This window comes from Phragmites australis, chromosome 5 (assembly GCF_958298935.1).
Source record: "Phragmites australis chromosome 5, lpPhrAust1.1, whole genome shotgun sequence".
Lineage (NCBI taxonomy): Eukaryota > Viridiplantae > Streptophyta > Magnoliopsida > Poales > Poaceae > Phragmites > Phragmites australis.
Genome location: NC_084925.1, coordinates 37,421,010 through 37,445,745, shown reverse-complemented (window position 1 = coordinate 37,445,745; position 24,736 = coordinate 37,421,010). Strand labels below are relative to the sequence as shown.

Here is a 24,736-nt window from a genome sequence, read left to right as displayed (position 1 = left end):
CGTCAGTTCTCTCACCGGCTACTTCCTCCCCTTATCTTCCTCTTCACCGGCGACTTCTCTCCTAATCTCCCCCGTTATCTGATTGGTTTGTGCCAGCGTCTGGCGATCAAATGGTTTTTCGTCATCCAAAAATCGCATCTCTGCTTGCCTGTGCAAAACTGTTTGTAATAATTTTGCCCCTCTATCCATCATCACCTGTCGATAGACACAGCAAGCACTGTATTCTTATCTTGAATTGTAGCAGCTGAGAAAATATTGCTCTGTGAGACTGAGACCGCACATGCAGCAACTGACAGATGCTTGCAACAAAGTATAGATCAACATTAAGAGTCTACAGAATTCGTGCACATTAGATGTACAGCAGCAACAATTTACAGCCTCTTGAGCATCTCTCTATACAACAACCAAGGCCCATCTGCTAACAACTTCTACTCACTAGTACTCTGCTGAGTGCTGAGTCTAACTAGCCACTAAGTGAGGAACATACAGACCGTTCTGAAAAGCATATAGGTAGATGTCTGCTGAAGGATGACGCTGCTTAGCTCCCCGCATTTATTCCAAAAATCCGGACCTTGTGCATATTCGGTAGTTTGGCGACCACAAGCACGCCAACTGCAACGGTATTGAGGAAAAGCATAGGTTGTCGGTAGTCGGTGGTGTGCAAAGCTATCAGATATCTGTCAAAGAAATGTGGAAGAAAAAAAACACCGATGCAGTTAGTAACAATTACTAATTAGGAAGAAAGAAAAAACAACCAGCAGAAACATCACTATGGCCATCATGAATAAAACAAGGTGATTCATCATTACATTTTTTTCACTGCCAATTATCATAAGAATACTGGATTGGGCATGAAAAACAGTACATGACATTTATTTTTTAGGATTAGACGATTAGCTATAACCTAGCATGCCTGTTCAGTGTTCACTACTAGAACATGTGAAACTAGTTCAGTGCTGAAAAGATCGTCAACAGAAAAACGCAGAAGTCACATGAAAGATCTGTCTATATTAATTGCTCTACAGTTATGATACCACACTAAAAAACAACATGAACAGTTAGTAATGTCTAGATGCTGACAAATATTTGTCAAAACTACTGTGGCATTGCACTATCTTGAACACCATTATGCTATGGAAATGCAGGTAAAGCATTGAATTGTACACATTATCGCAGACAGATTCTAATGTCTATGCGCTACAACTAGAAAAGGTGTACCACCACCTACATGGCAACATTCAAGGTTCATCTCCCAAGCAATTTCAATAATCATGATGCTCATTGTAAGACAGCCAACTGTGGCTTGATGTTAATGCTACACATATAGCATTTTTTTCTCAGTGCAGTTTGTTGCTTTCTTGACAGTGAAAGGAAAGAGGGATGTGTTCATGCTCTAGGACTGGTGAGATGTCCCAGAGTACTGACAAGCCCTTCTAGAAGTTAAAACTATCCTAAAGACAGGTAGAATTGCAAGCAACTTACAGAGCCAACAGCCAACTTTAGAACCCTTATTAGAAGCAAAAATTCACTTTTCCCAAATCGAACGGGAGAACTGACAACAGAGAAGATCTCGAACGCCTCGCAACAGAGAAGATCACAAAGTTGAAGGTGCAATTTCTCCAGTGCTTCGAAGTGTGGGTATGGAGAACCAAATATAGGACGGTAAAAAAACACGAAATTGCTAACTAGGCCTTCAACAGAAAGCATGGCTGCTACACAAAGCGAACATTTGACTGCTTACACTCTCATATTAAAATTTAATGTTATCTTCCTAATTCATTTAAGATGGTCCTTTTCTTATTAACAGCAAGCAGGGGAATTATTCCCTAAGTACATAGTGCCATCAAATGGGTGTGGACATCATAATTATCATCAGTGAGCAAAAGACAATGCTACTCCAGCCTTCCACGTTGTGAAAGTGTAAATCATGACTCAATCAAGTACTTGCATCGAACAACTGAGACCATTGAAAGGACAAATTGCCCTTAGCCTTTTCGTGGAATGACCCAAAATAATGCTGTAAGAGAATTCACTAGATCTCAGCAAAAGTTACGTAAGAAGCTACCAAGCATAAACGCAAGCTAATTATTGTTGCAAGAAATTGTCCCGGATCTCCTCAAGAAAGCTATATTAAGCATATTTTTGCTCTCTGAAGGGCAAAGTTATCTCCATTTTTCAACAAGATCGAAGAGGATTAAGATGACAGTCAAGTTTTCATTTCATGGCTTGAGAACCATGATAACAGTTACATGTGTAAACAGGTCACACCTTACACTCATCAAATTTCTTCCTTGATTTAATTCTACAGTAATTTCTTAAAACAAGTCTAGTTTGCCACCTACAAGAAAAGGTGCCCTCCCAGTTCCCATATAACCCCGGCCAGCTAAGCCATACAGTCACTACTATGTGGGGTGGCCGACTAACTTGTTTTTTGGTTTTAATGGTAGAACCCATCGGGATGGCCTGAGTGTCATAACTACACAAGGGTTGCAAAACATTCTACTGTCAGGGCACACACCTCGCTAGATGAAGTGTCTCTTGGTAGCAGATTTCCTTAATAAAGAGATGGAGATATGCAAATAAGAAACTAATGTGTGCAAAAGAAATGGCATACCAATGGTATTAGAGATTACACAGAGACAAATTACCATTTTCTACAAAGAAAGGATTGGGTCACGGACCACACATCAACCTCAAACAATATAGTTGCCGAGGTAAACAGTGAGATTTCCACAATAGTGGACTCAATTGCATTTCTGAAACATAAGATTTCATTAACAGGTCTGGGGTCATACAGATTACAGTTTCCGTGAAATAATATTAGCAAATCAACTGCAGCAAGTGCAGAAACTTAAAAGAAGACAGCGATAACATGTAGTGCACTAAAAGAGTATATTTATTCAGCACTATAGTACAACTGCCTCAAATCAAGATATTATGGAGAATTATGGAATATTCCTATTAAGTCAACCATCACGTGAACAACTACGTCACAGAGGTGTACAAACAATTCAATATGTGAGAAATTGTGGGGAAAAAACAGAAAGTGAGCAGAGATTAGACTACAAAAAATAGAAGACCCATGCGTTATTTAATACACATGAAAGAAATGAAACTTATCATTCAGTATTCACGAAAGATAATGATATTGTATAGAAATCAGCATTTAGTAATTTCAAATATCTATCATGGTATTGTGATCCGGGTCAACGAAACATTTTTAGTGTATCTACCACATAGTATTTCTCCAAATACATAGCCATAAAGAACAACAGTAAAATGGAATAGAAAAATATAACAGAAAGTACTTACAGGACTACAGGAACGACGATGAGGAATTTCCTGTTACGAGTAAGCTGTTTGCCATTGTCCATTTGTTCCCACCATGTCAATGTATTGTACATTCCCTGGTCATCAGCAAAGGGTGTTCCTTTCTTCCAATGAAAAAAGTGGTATGTCATCTGAAAAATAGGATCCAATGGGAAAACATTCCAGATGGCAAATGTTATTTGGATGAAGTCGCGTAGAGAAATGTTTAACAGATTGTAATACCCTGGCCTATTAGTATTTTTTGTTTTGGTCCATATGGCCCAGGTGTTCCGGTGTGATGGGTTTAGTACCACCTTGGTAGTTTAAATAGGTTCGGGCCAGCTTATAAGCTTTTGTGTTACAAATATAGCACCTTCAGGTTAATCCTTTTACACGAAGCGAGGACGATAGTGTAAGAAAGGTGCGATGTGTATGCAAGCCCACCTGTGCTGTAAGCGAATTTTAGAGGCGGGGTGTTACACAGATAATACAGGAAGATACAAGAAACCTAAGTTATCAAACCCTGTATCCACTAACAAAGAGTACCTAATACGTACCCGTTGCTCTACTTTAAATGAAGATACTGAACATTTAAAACACCTGTTGGTTAAGGAAGTAGGCAGGCGCAATGAAATCAATTTGCAATGTTATCAGAACTAACTTTATATGTTATTTGGTCTTCAGACAGTATGAACTCCCTTGCAAATGATATAATTCAACCAATTTAGACCACATATTGACTGAGGGCAGGTGTGGGATGCCACCAATGTTGTTCACACAATTCACGGTAACAAAAATATGTGTTTCTGCTCTTGACTCTGAACAGAACTAACTAAATGTGTATGCCGAAGCGCCCTGAAATTCACATAAGCTAGCACCCAACCCTACATAGTGTGACAACAGAGGTCTACCGATGTTCACCTAAACACAAGCTTTCGACGCAATTCGGCCAGGTGGATGCACCTAGACTACACTCCTATGTGTTGATGTCCTCATCAATCCGTTAGTCAATTCAGGGACCACGAAACTAGTCAGCAAATACTGTGCGAACATCAGCTACATGGGACGGCCGCATGAACGCCCTCCACGCAAGCCACACTGGGCAGACCAAGGCATCCGTCACAGCCTCTCGAGGAGTTCAGATCCACGAAGTCACCCCACCCGTCACGATTTTAGCAGCAAACGGGAAACCGGCACGCGCGCACAGAGGCGGAAGGCGAGGAAGCGATGAAAAGGGGCGGTTACCGCGAAGTGGAAGAGGTTGACGACGGTCCACGCCGTGCCGGGGGTGCATCCGAAGACGGAGAGGACGAGGAGCCAGGAGAAGAAGAGGATGAGGATGTAGGTCGTCCACACGCCCGGGTACATGAACCACTCCGTGTTCTTGTTCAGATCCGTCGGCGGGAACGCCTGCACGTACAGCTTCACCATCGCCGGGCTCCCGAACAATCAATCCCCAATCGCCTCCTCTCCTCTTGCCTCCACCCCGGCCGACGGGAGAAGAGAACGCGGGAGCAGCGAGCTGTGTGGGTGCGTGCGTGCGGTCCGCTGCGGCGGCTGCGCTGCGGTGGCGGGATTTATAGGGGCGGGATCGATCGGTGAGGGAAGGGAGGAGCCCAGGAGGGAGGGATGAATGCTGCGGCTACTCGTTCAAAGATGGGGGCCAAAGATCAACGAGGCGGTGAGAAGGACGGGTGAGGTAAACGAGACGAGGAGGAGGAGGTGAGCGAGAGGGCGCTTGGGATGGGACTGGGGAAGGAAACGCGACATCGACGAGGGATCGGGTCAAAGATGGAGGGAGGAGAGAGGGTTTGGGCTCTCGTGGGCCGTCCTCGAATTTGGGCCTGTTTTGGTCGGAGTGGCACAATCTAGCATTTTTTTATTTTTTAATATTTAAAAAATACACTTCTATTTCAAAATATTATACATCTAGATGACCATTGTCTGTCACCACCCATCGGGAGAGTGAAAAGATTTCCCCAGTTTTCTAGAGTTTCCTATTACCTCTGGTGGCGCCCCGCTCGAGTCCACAAAATACACCAACAAAACCAATTGATCTACGAGTTTTCTCTTGTTCTCGTGTGAGATTAGTGTGCGTTTCTTGATTCGTTGTGCCCTACACTCCCTTGTGTGTGGTTGCATGGGATCCCTAGGAGAGAGAGAAGGTAGCAGGCGGGCTTTCCGTGGGAGGTGATGGTGGCGGCGAGAAAGGTTTTACATCTGAACCAAGTATTGAAGACAGCTCGAAAGCCTCAATTTGCATGGGGAAGAAGAGGTTGATCTTGACTTCTCGGAAGAACTTTAAGGGCTAATTAAAGATATTCGCTGGTTGGGCTGTTTAGGGTTCATACTACAAAACCCTTCTGTCATGCGACACTGCTGAAGGCCAAGCGCAATGCATGATCGTCTGCGTAGGAAGTTATGTTCGAAGTGATGGGTGTGAATCTGTTCCTGATGCAATTTCAGTGGCTTGGTGATTGGAACAGGTGATGGACGAAGGGCCATGGTTGTTTAAGGGGCATCAATGATAATTGAAGAATATGATGGCTTCACTAATGTGCTAGAGTATAAGCTCGATAAGATCCAAGTGTGGGCACGTATTCAGGGGGTGCCGGAGGGATTGATGAAGAAGAAGGAGCTTGTGGAGAAGGTTGCAAAGAAAGTAGGGGAACCACCATTTATGGTCATTGTTAACGAAGGAAGAATTAATCCTACAAAGTATCCTAGAGCCTATGTTTTTCTTGAACTGAGAAAACATCTGGTGAGCTTTGTTCCAATCACAATTAGAGAGAGGAAGAAGTATTCGGTGCTTTATGAAAAATTGCCAGACTTCTGCTATTTTTGTGGCTTAATTAGCCATGAGGTGAAAGAGTGCGGGGATGGGGAGCATGATTCAAAAGATTGCGAATGGGGAGTTTGCTTCTGGTGAAGTTTGAGCCCGTAGGTCCCAGGCCAAGTGGTTGACAATCGGGAGATCTGAATGACTGAATATGAGGATATGGAGGTTAGTTAGGAGGACCACGCAGATATATCACAGGGGCTTCGGGGCCCTCGTAAACGCCTTGTGGCAGATGATGGATCTTTGATGTGCCAAACATTCAAAATTTATTGCTGCAATGAGTCGGGAATGTATCAGAAAAAGTCAACATGCTAGAGAACGAAGGTGTTGAGCTAATGGTGAACACCAATGTGAGCACCACACGGAAGGTGCGGGATAAGAAAAGGCAGAAGAAAGTTGGGGGCAAATGGTATTGAAATTGATGTACCAATGGAATTAGTGGACTCCTTCAAGGAGTACCGCCAGGATCAATGAAACTCTTAGCTTGTAACTGTTGCGGGTTGGGGATGACCCGGGTAGTTCGCACGCTTCTGGAGGTCCAGAGGCAAACCAAACCAGATGTAGCTTTTCTATCTGAGACACATCTAGGTAAAACTAAGGTAGAAAAAATAATGAGGAAGATAGGGTCCCTTCATCAAATGGCGATTGATGAGAGTGATGGCAGGAGTGGTGGGCTCTTGTTGCTTTGAAGGAGGATTTGAATGTGATTGTGCAATGTGCTACGCACAATTACATTGACATGGTGGTAGACAATGGGGAGGCTTGGAGATTCACTGGAATCTATGGAGAGCCCAAATGGGAAGATAAACATCGTACGTGGGACGCGTTGCATACGCTTCATATGAGAATAAAGCTGCCCTGGGTTGTGATGAGAGATTTCAATGAGATTCTTTACACACAAGAGAAGGAAGGTGGACAGCCTAGGGAGCGTAGGTGGATGCAAGGGTATCATGATGCCTTAATTGACTGTTCTCTAGAAGATATGGGTTATATGGGTGATCCGTTCACTTGGAGAAGAGGAAGGATGAGGGAAAGACTGGACAGAGCAACGGTGAATGCTGAATGGGCTGACATGTTTACTAATGCGACCTTAACGAATGGCAAGATGATGAAATCTAATTGCAGGCCATTGTTGGTGGATATGGAGTATTATGCAGACACGGCTGAGGAGAAAAGACCAAGCTTTCAGAGATTTGAGGCCTACTGGCTATAGGAACCTGCGATCTAGGATGTAATTCAGTCTACATGGGAACAATTGGAGCTGAGGGTCGTAGGGGCCAGCCTTATGCAGAAGGCTGTGATAGTGCATGCAAATTTGCACACTTTGGATAGATGAGTTCTGAAGGGCCCGAGGAACTGAATTAATGAACTCAAAAAGGAGCTAGAGAACCCGCGAAGGGGTCCAATAAGTGATTATTTGAACGCTAGACAGAATAACATTCTTGTGCATTTGGAGCAGGAAGAGGCCCATTGGCTTCAGATAGGGAGAGCTAATTGGCTTCGACATGGTGACAGAAATACAAGCTATTTTCATAACTTTGCATCGGCAAGGAAGAAAAAGAACACTACAAAATTCCTGATTGATGATGCTGGTGTCAGACAGGAGGGGAATGAAAACCTGGATCCTTTAATTCGGAAGTACTTTAGTGCACTATTCGAGTCTAAAGTGGATGAGCTGAGTGCCGAGGTCCTAGATACTGTTGAAATGAAGGTGACATCTCAGATGAATACGGTCTTACATGCACCTTTTAGAGTTGAGGAAGTTAAGAAGGCACTCTATAATATTGGAGACCTCAAGGCTCCAGGGCCAAATGGTCCCCACACCATTTTTTATAAGAGATTTTGGGAGTTTTGTGTGGATGGTTTAGTTAAAGAAGTGTTAGATGCTGTGAACACATGGGTTATAGTGTTAGATGCTGTGAACACATGGGTTATCCCAGAAGGTTGGAACATAACGACAATTGTGTTAATACCGAAGACTGATAACCTAGCAAAGGTATCATAATTTAGGCCCATAAGTCTTTGTCATGTGGTCTACAAGGTTATCTCCAAATGCTAGCAAACATGTTGAAAGTTTTGCTCCTTGAAATTATTGGTCAGCCCAAAAGTGCATTTGTCCCAGGAAGATTGATTACTGACAATATCTTGCTAGCATATGAATGTGTGAATTTCATAAAGAGAAAGACTGAAAAGAAGGGGTTATGTGCAGTAAAACTCGACATGCATAAAGCATATGATCGTGTGGAATGGTGTTTTTTGGAAGATATGATGAAGAAACTTGAATTTGCATCAAGATGGGTGCAACTTATGATGGCATGTGTTAAATCAGTGAAGTGTAGGGTCATATTCAATTCTTTTGAAACATAGATTATCACACTGACCCATGGTTTGAGGCAGGGGGATCCCCTCTCCCCCTACCTGTTTCTGATTTGTGCGGAAGGCCTATCTAGAATGTTATTGAAAGCTGAACAAAGTGGTGATTTGCAAGGGGTGAGTGTCGGTGTATCAGGAACTGGGGGTCCCTGAGTCCCGAGGTCAGGCCAGCCGTCCGCCACGTGTCACCATCCCGCGAGGTCCCTCCTGCGGGATGAGGAAAATCTAAGTTCTGGGAGAAGGTGCTCGGGGCCACAGCCTCTGGTCCCCGAGCACCCCAGTTCCCCGATGACCCGCAGAGTCCAAGTACTGGGAAGAAAGTGCTCGGGGAGGTGCCCGGTCGCCCCCGAGCACCCTAGTCCCCCGACGATCAGAAGAGCTAAGTTCCGGGAGAGAGTGCTCAGGGTGGCACGTGGCAGCCCCCGAGCACTCGGTTCCCCGAAGGGTCAGTGCAAAAGTGCTCGGGAGAGAGTGCTCGGGGTTGCACGTGGCAGCCCCCGAGCACTCGGTTCCCCGAAGGTTCGTGCGAGAGTTCTCGGGAGAGGGTGCTCGGGGAGGTGAACGGTACCCCTGAGCACTCGGTGCCCCGACGATCCAGAAGGGCCCCTGAGGGGCCCGCCGATGAGGTGTCAACCAGTCAGAGGTCCGAGGTCGCATTTAATGGGCGTGCGCGGCCTGACATCCCCAACTGCTCCCGCCGCAGTGTCAGTCCCTGCCATGCTTTGGCAGAGAGGCGTGAGGCCATTAATTGCACGGGTCCCGTCCCGTATCATCCGGTGTATCTCGGGATAACATTACCAGGATCAAGGTGTTCTGCGTGCCGCCCTGCCATGGTAGAGGAACAAGACAGGGCGGGCACGCCGGATGCCTCTGTGGCTGCCCAGTGGGCCCTCTCAACGGCGCCCGTCGCCAGGGCGTCCACAGTGACGAGTGACCGGACGCGCGCTGTGTTTTTCCACCGCCCCGGTCACTTCGTCCAGAGGGAATGATGACGCCTTTCTCAGTCGTGGCGTCTTGGAACTTGTGCCCCTTCCTTTCCGTTCGGGGTATGTCGCGGCCGGCGAGTGCATAAAAGGATCGGCATACAGAGAGAAGGGGAGGAGAATGACAGGACAATTGGATTGAACACAAGCCCAAGCAATCGACCGTGCCACACTGATACAAAGAAGACGAACTCCACAACAAACCAAGCCAACAAACGAAAACATTGCAAGCAAGCCTGAGCAGAGCTCCTGCCGAAGAACAAGGAGCATCAAGCTCTTAGTTAGACACTATATTCTTGTAACCAGATATATCCCTGAGGGATCCCCCTCGGGATAAGTTATTGCATCCATACAGGAGTAGGGTATTACGCCCCCGTGCGGCCCGAACCTGTCTAAACTCCGGTGCATTTACTTCCCTTTGCACTAGGTCGATCATCCCCCCACCACCGGCCGTTGCATTTACTTCCACTTCCATTTATTTCTCCGACGAACTTATTCAGGATCATCCCCCCGGCCGAATCTCTAAAAAGGGGTCTCTCGGGATCCCTGCGACAGGAGTTAATCCTCCGACAGTGAGGGTGTGCAGTGATGCTATTCCTATATCCCACCTCTTATTCGCTGATGACTCACTTATTCTTATGATGGCGGATGACAAAAATGTTGCAACTTTGAAGAGAATATGTCTTAGCTCTGGTCATATGGTGAGTGAAGCAAAATGCAACATCTACTTTAGCCCTAACACCTTGGTGGAGTCGAAAGTTCAAGTTTGCCAAACCCTTAATATTATGACCAAATCATTGAATGATAAATATCTAGGTATCCCGGCCATGGTAGGAGTGGACAGGTCGGATTGTTTTCAGCATCTTGTTGACAGGATTTATGCAAAAACGGTTGGCTAGGAGAGAATTCTATCAGCAGGGGAGGGGGAGAAATTTTTTTAAAAGCAGTTGCTTAATCCGTGCCGGTATTTGCAATGACAATATTCAAAATTCTGAAGAAAAAAAATTTCAAAGGAATCTCTGGCGCTATTGCAGGCTACTGGTGGGGTGATGAACAAGATCACAAGATGAAGCATTGGATGGCTTGGTGGCGACTTTGTACCTCTAAATTCAATGGTGGTATGAGATTTCAGGATTTATACTATTTTAATTTAACGATGTTAGCCAAATAGTGCTGGAGGCTATTAGAAGAATTAGACTCACTTTGCTCTACTGTCCTTAGAGCAAAATATTTTCCGGATGGAAACCTATTGAAAGCCAAATTGAAAAGTAGCTCCTCTTTCACTTGGCAAAATATCATGGCCCGCTTGGAAGCTTTTAAAAGAGGATATATTTGGCGTGTGGGAGATGGAAACTAGATTGACATATGGGAGGACAACTGGATTCCAACAAACCCGAATTTGAAAGTTCAAACGCCAAAAGGTGCTACTTTGCTTCAGAAGGTTAGTGAACTTATCAATCCTGCTACCGGAGATTGGGATGAGGAGTTAGTCCAGGATTTGTTATGGTCTATAGATGTGCATGCTATTCTCTCTATTCCCTTGCATCCGGATAGAGAAGACTTCGTTGCATGGCACAATTCCAAAAACGGTTTGTTTACTGTTAAATCAGCTTATTATGGTGAATGACTTCACAAATTCAGGTATATATTTGTTCATGAAGATGGAGTAGGAGGTTTCAGGGTTAATGAGGTTTGGAAAAACTTGTGGAAATCAAATGTCCCTGCAAAAATGAAAATTTTTGGATGAAGGGTGCTTCATAGCATTGTTCCGTGTGTGGGAATCCTGGCCAGCCGGCATGTAATTACAAAAAGGCAATGCCCTCTTTGCCCTATGGGATTTGAGGACCTACGTCATATGCTGTTCTTATGCACATGAGCCAAGGAGATCTGACAGAAACTTGGCCTGGAGGAACTTGTTGACAAGGCACTAGCAGTTGATCGCGCATGTGTTGTGGTACTGGAAGAGATGCTTAAATCAACGTAGTAGTCAACAGTTATACTTGAGGTTTGTGCCCGTGAACTTGTCTTAACAACGGCGCGGTATATTTGGTGGGAACGTCGGCAACTAACACATGGTGAGCAAGTCCAATTAATCCCTAGAACTGTTATGCCCGTCAGTGCACTTGTGATGAATTATACAAGGATCTACAAGAAACCGCAGGCTAAACGGGGAGAGGGATGGTCATGTCGGCTAGAAGGTATGTATATGATAAATGTCGATGCTGCTCTCAATCCGGATACTAACGATTGTGCTACTGGAGTTGTATCCATAATGATAAAGGGGGCTTCGTAGCTGGGAGGAGTTATAAGGTCGACAACACCTTTGATTCTTTCATTGGCTGAAACATATGCTACGTGAGATGGACTTTGGTTGACCTAGCAGATCGGGCTCCATAGAATTGTGCTTTAGTCTTACGGTGAAACGGTGATTCAAATGTTAAAAGAAAGGCGAGTTTTTAGCTAGGACAAGCTCTGCAATTTTCCAGGATTGTGTCTTGAGGGCGAGTGTGTTTGATAAAGTTTGCTTTGAGCACTGTCCAAGGGAAGCCAATGTGGTGACACATGAGGTAGCTAGGTATTTTTCTTTGTTTTTAGAATCTTGTACTTGGGTCGATGAATCTTCTAGTCTTATCTTGCCTTCGCTCTTGAACGATGTAACTGTGTTTATTAATCAATAAAGTGTGTTAAGTGGCTTTTCCTAAAAAAAAGGTGACAATCGCCCGTCGGTAGGATGATAGCCAAAAAAAAAATTGCATTCTATTACTCTTAAAATTCAAAACACTATCTAACTAGTCATGAAAAATTCTTAAAAAATGGTATGTTGTAGAGGATACTATAATCTAGCTCTAAACAAATTTCATATAAAAATATAACTTGTACAATGAAAAACAAAAGACAAATTTCATTGTACACAAGACTATGTACAATGAAATTTATCTTTTTTTTGTTTCTCATTATAAAAGCATTTGTTTTTTTTAGAGATATATCATAGCATCCTCTATAATATACTTTGTTTTTAGAATTTTTCATAACTATTCCGATAGTATTTTTAAAGTTTAAGAGCAATGGAACATAGTGTTTTTTTAAGTTGGCGCTCATTAGAAGAGTGATATCTTTATTCTTTTTAAATGTGTCACATTTTCAATGGGCGACCATAGTCTAGATATGTAATATTTTAAAATAAATATGTATTTTTGTAAATATTGAAAAAAATCGCAATCTGGCCGTGCACCGAGCAATTTTCCCGGCCGCCTGGCACGAACAGCAGCACAGCATAGCCTGGCGCCGGTGCACGTCCGGCACATCCGAGCAACAAGCTGAGCCTCTGGCTCACGGCGCTCGAAGCCCCGCGCGGGTGGCGAAGAGCCACGGAACGCGTCGTTCCCCCCTCGTGCCTCGCGGCAGGCTCGACAATGCACGGCCAATGCGACCGTGGCGCGGCCGGACCAAGCGGCGCGGCGGGTGAAGCGACGAAGCGGGGGCGGGACGGCAACACGTAGATCGGTTCAATCTGAGCACGTTACAGTGCCGTGCGCTCTTGAGCGAATCATAATTTTCTTCGTCTTTTCTAGTCGACCCGCCTGTCCTCGTACCTGGAATTTCTTCTGACAGCCGAAGTTGTCAACACACCTGTTTGATAGAGTCAAGAAGGGACAGCGAAAAGAAAAATCCATTTCGTTCCGTAACGGTGGACTCGCGAGGACATCCGGGAGACTATTCCAGGTCAAATTCTGGACCGATTCCCAGACATTGACTTCCGTAAGGATTCATCGATTCAGGCAAGTATGCACCGTTGGAATTTCCAGATATATGACTGTTTTCGGTTGATTTTTATTTGCTCCCATACATTGTTCCTTACTTTTTGACCTTTGGAAGGCTTCATTCAGGTTGTATGATGAGCAAATCCGATATTGCGTTGATCAAGGCTTCTTGTCTGTTTGGTTTGCGCCCAGATTACGTACATCAAAGCCAAGCTAAACAATGGTGTTACCAAAATTCAAACAGCCAATTTGACGCCAGAATCGAATAGAGAGCCAAAGAAAACAAAACAATCTATGGCTCTTATCTGATGAAACTCTCCTCATATTCCTTGCACCAGAACATGTATGCAGTATACTTTGTACACCTGAATGCAGAGAAATCCGATAGGATAACTCAGTTCCCCTCAAGTGTTTTGTACGTCAGGAAACGATCAATCATGACTACAGATAAAATAACCAACATACACCGGTGCCCATATTACAGGCAACAACATAGATATTCCTAAATTGGTTACATAAGAATTTGTACATCTTCTAGTGAACATCGCTAATTGAACTTTCTTCAAATTGTAGTGTGCATTTGCTACATCCTTAACATTTGTCATTTCTATCAACACCTGAGGTCACCTTCAAGCACTAATCAGCGCTTCGAATGTTGTCGATTGATTCCTTCTAATATGGTCTATTCGAAATGTTTGTGGTCATTACTATCTCCCGGCAAGGCCAACTGGAAACGAAATAGGTGACTGCTGATGCTCCGCAAAAGATGGAATCCCATTGTTAATGACCTTAGTTAGCTGCTCAGAAGATCGATTGAGGCTATTTTGCTGTAGTAACTGAACAAGTGACAAAAATATATCCATCCTGGTCACGTTCTTGTTTGCCTGCAAAGCCACCAGCACACTAAAATGTCAGATGAGAAGCCCAACAAAAAGAAGGACATCCACCCAGAAAACAATTCTTCGCTACCTCGACAAGGAATCGACCCATTATCTTGCCATCACGAAGTTCCATCAGTCCCTTCAAGATTGTCAGCCCAAATTCACGTATGGTGTCAGCTATCTCTAGAAAAAATCCGCGTTCCTCACATAGCATCTGTTAAACAGCAAGCATATTGTCTCAAATTTCTGCAATGTGGGAAAAGAACAGTAGGCCATTCATGATTCGTGAACCATACCTCAACAAGCATCTGACCAGGTGGTGCAAGATCCTCAACAATTATTGGGCAAACCATAGTCTGCCCTTCAACCTCATATGCCCATGTGGCACCTCCATTGCTTCCAGCACTTGGATCGTCTTTCAAGACAACACCATTTGAGTTATCATTCAAGACAGCACCACTGTCTTTGCTTATCATCTTCACATGAATACAAAGTCAGTACAAGGAAAGGTAACATGCATGAACTGTCTCAATTGTAGAAGGTTTAGTTAAACACATTCTCCAGCATGACATACCTTCGGTTCATCAGCTTGCTTAATCTTTTCTGCATACTTTGTTACACTTTGTAGAAAGAGCATATGCTTGATTGTTCGGTCCAACAAAGCATCAATGCTACACTGTTGTGCAGAAGACAAGGTAAAACTCAACAAGCTTCCATCAGCATAAACACAGAGATAGATATTGTGGTCAATACTTACCTTCGCACTATTTGGGACTATCTCACGTAGCTCCTTAACGCGCTCTTGTATCTGTTGCCGGTCCTTTGGTCTTGGCCGTGTGCTTTCACCTGGCCTAGCTCTTTTCTTAATAACCTTTACTCCTTCAGGCTTCTTTACCTGGCTAACCTTGGAATTTGCAGTGTTCAAACTGCAACAATCATCTATAACTAAATTCCCCAATGACACTGGGATTATCTTTGATGCTTCAATCGGAACATTTTCAGATGTACAGCTACTGGAAGGGATTGTGAATGATGGTACTTGTGCCTTGCACGCTGAAAATGAATCTTGAATGTTGTACCTTGGCAATTGACAACCTGAGACAGAGCTAGCTAATGGATCATTGCTATCCACAACTGGACCAACATTGTCACCAAAGCCAAGAAGTTCCTCAAAGATAGATTCTGAGAACAACCCCCTCTCTTCAACTGATAATGGATCAGTACTTGCCTGTTCTGTAACAGAGTTCGTGGCAGTGGCGCCGAAATGTGAAATGTTTCCTGCTATTAGGGCAGTGTCATCCCAACAATTATGCATGACAGGATCAAATATTGTACTTTCAAGCAAGTCATTATTTTCATAGTTTCTTTTTCTGACTGGTTTTATCGCCCCTGCAGCAGTTTCTCCCCATATTTCATTCGGTAATTCATAGAACTCATGAGCATGAGAAGTAAATCCAATAGTATCAACCTCTCGGATTACTGCACTTTGAACAAACGAAGTGGTATTGTCAAATAAAGTGGGTTTCAGCTCACGATCCGTACAGAATAATGATGCGTATGAGTCCCGTAAGCTTGATGATTTTTCACTTTGAGGGCAATATCGTAGCTTGTTAGGTGAGCATGACAGCCCATGCTCTATTCTTGGAAGATTGTTCAAACTTGAATAAGTTGTGGCAGCATTTGTCAAACTAGAACCAGGCTCTTTACTGGATTTGATCTCTAGTGTATTTTCTGAAGTATTATTGTGCTGCAAATTGCTGACACTATGAAATACTTTGACCGCACTTATTGACTTGGAGTTCACTGGCATGGCCACTATATGAGGATTCAGACGATTGCAACTTTCATAGGAGGTGAAACCATTTGAAGAACTCAGAGAGTGATTGCTTGAAGTAATTGCAAAATTGTTCAGAGAACCTATGGTTACTGTGTTCTCCACAAGTCTCATGTTTTCTGGTTCAGCCTTAATACGTACAAGACCCTCTGTAGTACTTGGAGAATTGAGTTGAAATTGTGTATTGTACTGGAAAACATCCTTTTGAATATTTTCTGTTGAAGGATGCAACAAAACGCTTTCTGTCAGAAAAAATGTGCCTTTAACTTGATCCAGAAACTCTAAGCTTTCAGAAACCTGGTAAATGTGAAAATTTGAGTTTTCATGAGAATGTATGAACATTGGGATGCCCTGATGCATAATGACACGATATATTTAAGCAGATGTCTAGTTACAGAACATATATCAATTAGCATCACACAAATTCTTCATCCAATTATTTAGCAGTCCAGACAAAAAAAAAAATATTTCTCAAATGTTCATTCTCTCGAGATCCGGCATGAGTCCAAAAATAGTAGCTTCAGGCAAACTCATATGAAAATTTTTCTTTAGCTACCAAAACAACGACACCATGATAATGAGGATTGCCTTTTTTATTAGATGATTTTGAAGGTTGAGTTTGAGCAACTAACATACTAACCTTTTGCATGGAACCGAATTGTGCCACACCAAGCACCGGGATAGGTATTACTGCAATAGTCTACAGATGATATGTCCTTTCAGTGACTAATCAATAATTTTGTTAATATTTAAGAAATGAACTGATTTCTGCGACAAATTTATTTAAAAGTCAACTGTTTATGTTTATGAAATGTTCTTCGGAAAGAATACAAGGTAAAAGAAATATAGCAAAAACCTTTATTCCACTCAGGAACTGATGTTGCCACCAAGTATAACCCTACAAGAGAGTAACCTTCCTCTGTTAAAACAAGGAAACATCTTATTTTCTGCACACAAAAAAAAGCCAAAAATATGTGGACAAAATGTACCAACAAGTGAATTTCTATTTTGACCTGTGTTCTTTCTACTCAACAACCATGCATGTGGTGTCACAGCGTTATCAACATACAGGAGCTTTGAAGCAAAATGGTCTTTTTTCTTGTTCATAGTTATTCTTTTCCCTCTTTTTTGCGGTAGCATTGATAGTTTTTCTTTTCCCTCTCTTTTGCGGTAGAATTAATAATAGAGAAGCTTGTAAAGTGTATCATGAACAAGTTATTTTGAAATAAACTAATCAAGAAAGAACGTAATAAGAAATTTATACCTGAAATAAGCCTATGTTATCTGCATCACTTATCTCAGACAAACTGAAGGGGTTATCATCAGAAATCCATTGGCACTCCCCACTTATTAGAGCTCTTCCTATGACGCTGAAACAAAAGATCACACGTTATCAATAAGTAGTTGAATCCTTAATTGAGCAGAGAAATTTCAAATGTTGTTCAAAAATCAAGGCTAAATATTTGCCCAAAATGATTTGACAGGAAAATCTGCACCAAATAATTCCCGGTTGTAGTATTCAAATAATATGCTTAAAAGCATCTAACTTCCAGGCACCAAGATATATCAATCTAAAAGACTGGAAAAAGATCAATTGAATCAAGCATGAAAAGGTCAATTTTGCCGTACCCTTCTCCAACAACATGGACCTGATTAACCATCTTTTCTACCACTTTTCTGGCTTCATCTTCACAGTGGCACTCTCCAATCGTAAGCAACCTGAAATATCAAGTCAAGCATCAGTAAGGAATCACACTGGCATCACTAATCAGCAGGAAGGCTCGAACCAAGCTAGTGCACAGAAATCAGATATCTATAAAAGATGAAATAATCATTATTTCATTTTTTTATGGAATTACAACGGTTGCCTAGTAACGAGAGGAAAAAGAGAGCAAATTTTACATGCCACACTCCAGCATCCAGCGCGCACAGTTGTAAGATCTAAGGAGCTAGGAAGATGTAAAAACACATCCCCTAATTTTCTACTCCTTCCTTGGAATCGTGACACGAATTTCGGTTGGTAGTAAGCATCCGCAGTTCTCTCTTGAAAAATATGGAATACCAAGCAAAAGCGTTTTTTTAACAAAAGAAGGAACAATGAGTACTGTGTAGCGCTCGCTACAGATTTTGTTATAAAAAAATTCGCCGCTTCTTTGCAGGCTTACAGCTTGCAGAGAGCCAGAGACTAGTAGCAGCAAGAGAGTAAGCAAGGCTATGTGTTTTATCTCTGGTAACCTAACGGAAGAAATGAGCATACAGAAACAAGCATGTAGTTCAGATAGCCTTGTCTTCATTTCTGAAGAAAAGAAAAATGGAGTTTTTTTTTGTACCAAACTGAACTGCAATTTAGGCTTGAGAAGTTGAGATCCCAATGTGCAGTTCGGAAACTGCGTTATTCGGAGTAACCGTTGCTCATCTGATCCAAATATGGGTATTCGAATCTCTCACTTCTTGGAGAAACACATATACACGAGGAGAAAGGGAAAAAAAAGCACTGCAATGCAAAGTTTCACGAACAATTTCTGAAGCAAGAGTAACAAACGCAAAACCCAAAACCTTTTCAAACAAACAGGAACTAAGCCTACAAAACAACAAAATGTATAGGCAATGTACAAACCAAACATGGGTCGTCTAAAACATGCGGCGAAAAATTGACGAAGCACCAGAGAAGTAAGCCAGACGCCAAGTAGTTCGGAGCGGAGAGGTGTGCGCCAAGCGTGTGCGGAACTGCGCTAAGGCGTGTAGATCTAACAACTCTCACTCACCGAGGGTCGCGACGGTCGGAGCGCCAGATCGCCGCGTAGGACCAGCTCCCGGCGCGGCACAGCGCTCCCAGCGCCTCCGCCATCGAGCTAGGGTGTATCGAAGTTGCTCGCGGCGAGGCACGGGCGCGCGGGTGGCTGTAGCAGCGGTGTGAATCGGTGGGGAGTGCAACGGTTTAAGCGCGGATCGCGCGGCGCGATAAATAAGCCAGAGAGAGGGAGGGGCGGAGGGGAGCGAAGCGAGGCCGGCCGCAGCGGGGCGGAGTCTCTAACCAGTGGAGGCGTGGGACAGGACACAGGAGTGACAGGCGCCGGTGGTCTCGGTCCGAAGAAAATTCTACAAGACCCTCATCGGTTTTTTACCCGGTTGAGCGGAAGTAAATCATATGAGATTCTGATGTATATCTTTTTATTTGAATTTAACTGTTGTTACGTGCAACTGATAAGAAGTAGGATAATATATTATATGTATGAGAGAGAATCTTTTTGTGAGACCGGATTTTATAAAATTTTCTTTCACCTCGGCCGGATGGGGAGTCGGTGAGGATTGGGAGCGAAGAATTACGGTCATGTAGCCGGCCGATGCAGTACATGATAGGATTTATAGGCGTGTTTGGCCTTCGAAAACTAGTTTTGGACAATTACCATGAAAATTACGATAACTGTATAATAATAGTAGAATTCGATAGAAATCGATTTTATTTTGTTAATTTTTTATTTTTAATTTTGAATTTGACCTCAATCAAAACCTGATGGATTTATAAATATGATGCGAACTGAATCGATGAGTAATCATTATAATCCAATGGTTACTGACGATTTTGTAAACGTCATGTATGCTCACTGGGGACGGCTAGGAATCCGTAAGTCTAAGGTGGCTTGGTGCGATCGATCGTTCCAGTGGTGAGACCTGGCTGCACATGGAGAATTTTTCTAATAATATTATTTTACTAAAAAATTATAAAAATAATAGTTAAATTAAAAAAATTATAAGAATAAATACCTGTCGGTACGCGAAATACCAATAAGGTACCTATCGGTATTCTGTATGCTGACAGCCTACGTGGTAGTGGGTCCAGGGACCTGTCGGTATTTCGAAAGCCGATATGTTGTCATCAAAAGGGTGGTGCCACGTAGACAGTTCGTGTAGGGTGGCGGTATATTGGTACGCGGAATACCAATAGGCCTTTATATATTCCAGGTCATCGATTCCTCTCCTACGCGTGACCGTACAAAGAGAGCGGCCGGCGACGAGCGGGTGGTGCGGGGCAGCGTGCGGTGGGAGGCGGCGGGGCAGCATGCGGCGGAGCGCGACGGGTGGCGCGGGGCGTCGGGCGATGGCGTGCGGCATGCGAAGGGCGGCGGCGGCTGGCAAGAGCGGTGGTAACGAGTGGGCGGGCGGCCGACTTCGGCCAGCGTGTAGTGATGCCAGTAAGTGTTTTTTCTTTTTTTTAATTAGTTAGAATTACATACAAATTTAGTGTAGTTAGGAAGTAGTCGTAGTTAGAAGAATTAGGAGTAGTTAGAAAATTAGAAAAAATAGTAGTAGTTAGAAAAATTGTAGGCGATTTAAGAAAAATAGTTTGAAATTAAGAATAGTTAGAAAAATTAGGAATACTTAAAAAAATATAGGAAAATAGTTAGAGACTATTAAGGAAACATTCAATATAGTACATAATTTAGAAAATTAAGATATAAAATTTAGAGTAGACTAGACTAGATATGGTTTGGAATGAGCTATAGCTAGAAAATATAGTATAGTTAGTTAGTAAATGTGCAATAGTTGATTTAAAAAAAATCAATAATATAGAATTAAAATAGGTCATTTAATAGCATTCTGAAAATTGGATATTATTAGATGTATATAATTTTCGTCGATGAAGGAATTGTACATTTGAATTGTTATGGATTTTCAATAGTTAGACAATATAGGCTAGTTTGGAGTTGAATTGTTATGAATATGAACTACAAATATTTAATAGTTATAGGATATTTAGAATAGAACTGCAGTAATTGTTTTGATAGCAATACATTTAGAATGGTACAGTGCGAACAAAAAGAGTAAATTAGCGGTGATATTTGATGGTTATGTAGAATACAAGTGATGAGGTTGAATAGATTTTGTGGTTGTAGCTGTTGTATATTGGTTACAATTATTTAACTTGACTTAGTATAGTGTGGTTGTTGAATCAGATATGTCGTCTGTAGTGGGGTTCAAGGTTTTTTACGGCCCTGGATATGTCATATATTGTGACAGTAGGGTGGATCTGAGTAACTTCTAATGTGTGGACACAGATTTGCATAGTCTAGGAGAGATTCGGCGGTCCCAAGAGTTATGATGGATGTATAATCTGCTGCAACTTAGTTCGGCACATCAGCAATTGATGGTGAAGGTTCTGATTCATATACATTGAGGAACCAGCTGGCAGTGGGAGCTCTTGAAGGTTACATGTTCGAAGCAATGGCAGCAATTTGTGTCGCTGGGGTTGAGACGAGGTTTTTCTCAATGCATCCTTGTAGAAGCGAGCGATGTTGAGTCAATAAAAGCCGGACCTAGCACCGCATAAGTTGTTGGTGAAAATATTATCCTTGAGGAGGTGCAAGAGAGTGTGGTTCCGGAGGTACCTTGCAGACTAGTGCACCGGTTGAGATACAGACTGCAAGAGAAGAACTTAACAACGGGGAAGAAAATTGGGCTGCGATGCGTGCTGGTCAGGAAGAGCGGGACGAGGCACTGGTGGATCAGATGGAGGCAGATAACAACAAGTTCCACACATTTGTGGACTCTGGTGCAGGAATTTTGGAAGAATGGACGAATTTTGTATTGGAGAAGTTGACGATGAACGATGGACACGAATCAGCATGGGAGTATGATTCTATCATTGTGACAAAAGGCCAAATGTTTTATGACAAGGTCCATTTGCAGCATGCAGTGAAGCGATGGTATTTCTCGGAGAAGATTGAGTTTAAGGTGGTAATATCTAATCCTTGGACATATGATGTCAAATATTTAGTTGAAGGTTGCACTTGGCAAGTTCATGAATTCTTGGTAAGGTGTGATACAATATGGGTAGCGTCTATTATTGAGCCGCATACTTGCAACTTGAGCCAACCTCTGCACGTGCACAGGAATTTGAGTGTTGATTGTGTTGCAAATGTGATATGCCCAGAGATTGTGAAGAAGACTAGTATGTCTCTGTTTGGAGTTATGCATACTATCAGCACTAGATTTGGGTACGAGATTTCATATAACATGGCATGGATAGCAAAATAGAAGGTGTTAGAGAAGATGTTTGGCACATATAAGGACTCATACCACAACTTACCTTACCTGCTAGAGGTTATTCAGGGGAGGAACCCGGACACCTGTATTGCTATTCATGATTTTGTCAATCAGGATGGAGATCGAGTCCTTCAGCGGGCGTTCTGGTCGTTCGGCTGTATGATTGAGGTATTCTGACATTACCGACCGATGATGTGTGTGGATGGGACATTCCTCACAGGCAAATACAGGGGGCAGATACTCAAAGCTATCGGTGTAGATGGTGAGAACCAGGTTGTGCCTTTGGTATTTGCATTCGTCGAACACAAATCTACGGATAGTTGGCTGTGGTTCTTGCAGTGAGTCAAGAGAGGTGTTATTGGTAACAGGCCTAACGTGTGTGTACTCCACAATCATCATGTAGGCTTGTTGAATGCTATCAATACATTGCAGAGTGATGCAGGCGGGGTATTGTTGTGGACAGATTTGCATAGCTGTTGGTGCATACGGCATCTCGGAGAAAACTTCTACAAATAATTCAGGATCAAGAAGTTGATGGATCTTTTTAAGAAGTTGTGCAAACAGAACCAAAGGAGGAAATTTGATACACCGTGGGAAGAACTGGATAAATTAATTGGTAAGCATATAGACGAAGTATAAAGAAGTCAGTTGTACCAAGGGGGGAGGAGCCCGAGGGTCTAGAGCCTTTACCACATGAGCTGCAGAGTGTGACCAAGATAAGGAAGGGTGGAAGGAGAGTTAAGTGTTTCTCCGACTGGATTAGATATGAACCACTGGAGAAACGTGCACTCATTACGGATACTGATGGTTCACGTTTTGGAATTATGACAACTAACCTCACCGAGGTTTACAATTGGGTGATGAGGGAGAATAGGTCACTGCCATTGGTGGTAATTGTGGAGGGAGTCACTCGTGGAATGCAACGGTATTTCCGAGAGCATTATAGTAAGGTCGCGCTACATATGGGCAACCCGCAAATGGTGTACACAGAGAAGATTACGTCTTACATGGACGAGAAGAGCGGGAAGGACTAGTCCCATAGAGTTCATAATGTTGGTAACCATCAGCACGTCTTCGAGGTGACGTTGCATGATAAGGATGGACTGGGTATCGGAAGGCAGGACATTACAATGGAATGCAGATTATGGCCAGCGGACAACAAGTGCGAGTGCACATGCAACAAACCATCACTGATGCAATTGTCTTGCTCTCATGAGCTAGCTTATTGTGCAAAGGGTAGCATAGAGTTGGAGTATTTCATGTCACCATACTACCGCAAGGAAGCGGTAGAAAGGACTTGGTCCAGTGAGTTGCTTGGGTGGCGGGCGGTGAAGGACTTCACGAAGATGCCTGAAAATGGTCTGTATTTGATTCCAGATCCAAATTGCAAGGTCGACACGAAGGGGCGATGCAAGACTTGGCGTATCAGGAATGATGTGGACAATGCTAAGGGAGCACGTGACCACAAGGAGTGCCTGGTATGCGGAGGTCCGCATTCAAGGGGGCAATGCGAGCAGTATCCGGTGGACACTCTGGCGTCAGGCGAGAAGGTTAGACGTGTCTTGGTACGCCGACCGAAGAAGAAGAAAAATCCTTTAAATGAGACTATTATTTGAAGCAATGTGTGACTGTTTCCATATTGTATTACTAATTGGATGGTGCTCTATATTTGTAATATTCGTCTGTCTATGTGTTGAACCCTTGTAATATTAGAATAAGTATGTGTTTTAATATTTAGAGCATGTTGTATTATGTACTATTTAGAGTTACTGAACAACCAGAGTATGTGATGTTATATTTGGAACATGTTGTATTATGTTTTATTCAAAGTACCCGATAACCTTTGTATTTGGTGTAATATTTCGACCCCATTGTAATATTGTCAACTTTTGAATGTACTCATAATTTTTTGCAGATAATGAGTTGTACTCTATGATGTTTTTGATATGCCTGCTACATTTCTCCTCATATTATTTACGTATTATTCTTTGTATTTTATTTCTCCCGAGTTGAGTTTTTATTTTGCATATTCTGCATTGCATTACTCTGTGCTTGTCGTATTCATTATGTTATGCAATACAATCTTTTTTGCTTTCAGGTATGGAGCTCATCGACCCTGTGATCGATGTGACGCATTAGACACACTTGGACGGCACGGACCTATACCTGTCCTTGCACTTGCGTACTCCGGACCACTTCTGCAGGCTTGACCAGCATTAGATCCCGAGGTAATAACTTTGTGCATTATATGTTTGCTGTTGTAAATAATTCAACATTTTACTCACATTATTTATTTTCTGTAGGTTGAGGGCATATGGTCTCCTTCCTTTGGCCCGTCTCCTCGACCCGACTAGGGAACGTGCCCCCCGGTTTCCCCTGGACAGGGCACCGCTGACAGCATTGGTCGACCGCTTGTGGCCAGAGATGCACACTTTTCACCTGCTCGTAGGTGAGATGACTGTCACGCTGCAGGATATCTTCATGCTACCAGGATTGCCCTTGGCGGGGACTGCAGTGTTTGGGCCGTACTTGCACACCTGGTGGAGGGACAAGCTCATGGATAGGTTCCACGGAGTCATCCCTGAGGGTTAGCAACCTGAGTAGGTGGGCTTTTACTCGCCCCACGGGCCATCAAAGGCCTAGGTCCAACAGTTCTAGGCGGACCACCTAACGCTAGAGTTAGAGGACTGGAGAGTGCGACGGCACCTGGA

The 24,736-nt window shown here is 43.1% G+C and overlaps 2 protein-coding genes across 4 annotated transcripts; both read right to left on the bottom strand.

The window, feature by feature from the left end:
• Positions 1 to 281: 281 nt before the first annotated feature.
• On the bottom strand, positions 282 to 5,062 carry LOC133919496 (uncharacterized). 2 transcript variants are annotated; one of them, XM_062363905.1, is made up of 4 exons: positions 4,555 to 5,062; positions 3,313 to 3,461; positions 2,649 to 2,756; positions 541 to 677 (listed from the first exon to the last, which is right to left on the bottom strand). In XM_062363905.1, coding segments are annotated over exons 1-4 (444 nt in total). In that variant the 5' UTR covers positions 4,741 to 5,062; the 3' UTR covers positions 541 to 676. The 2 variants fall into 2 exon arrangements, with proteins under 2 accessions (XP_062219888.1, XP_062219889.1); XM_062363904.1 differs by lacking the exon at positions 2,649 to 2,756 and having other exon boundaries at positions 282 to 677; positions 4,555 to 5,053.
• An 8,656-nt stretch (positions 5,063 to 13,718) lies between these two features.
• LOC133919495 (transcription factor bHLH157-like) lies at positions 13,719 to 19,042 on the bottom strand. 2 transcript variants are annotated; one of them, XM_062363902.1, is made up of 10 exons: positions 18,746 to 19,042; positions 17,610 to 17,699; positions 17,245 to 17,350; positions 16,837 to 16,878; positions 16,621 to 16,680; positions 14,904 to 16,277; positions 14,721 to 14,822; positions 14,443 to 14,622; positions 14,235 to 14,360; positions 13,719 to 14,149 (listed from the first exon to the last, which is right to left on the bottom strand). In XM_062363902.1, exons 1-10 carry the CDS (start codon positions 18,826 to 18,828, stop codon positions 13,973 to 13,975), a joined length of 2,340 nt encoding a protein of 779 aa, XP_062219886.1. In that variant the 5' UTR covers positions 18,829 to 19,042; the 3' UTR covers positions 13,719 to 13,972. The 2 variants fall into 2 exon arrangements, with proteins under 2 accessions (XP_062219886.1, XP_062219887.1); XM_062363903.1 differs by lacking the exons at positions 17,610 to 17,699; positions 18,746 to 19,042 and having other exon boundaries at positions 16,837 to 16,899.
• Positions 19,043 to 24,736: the final 5,694 nt, after the last annotated feature.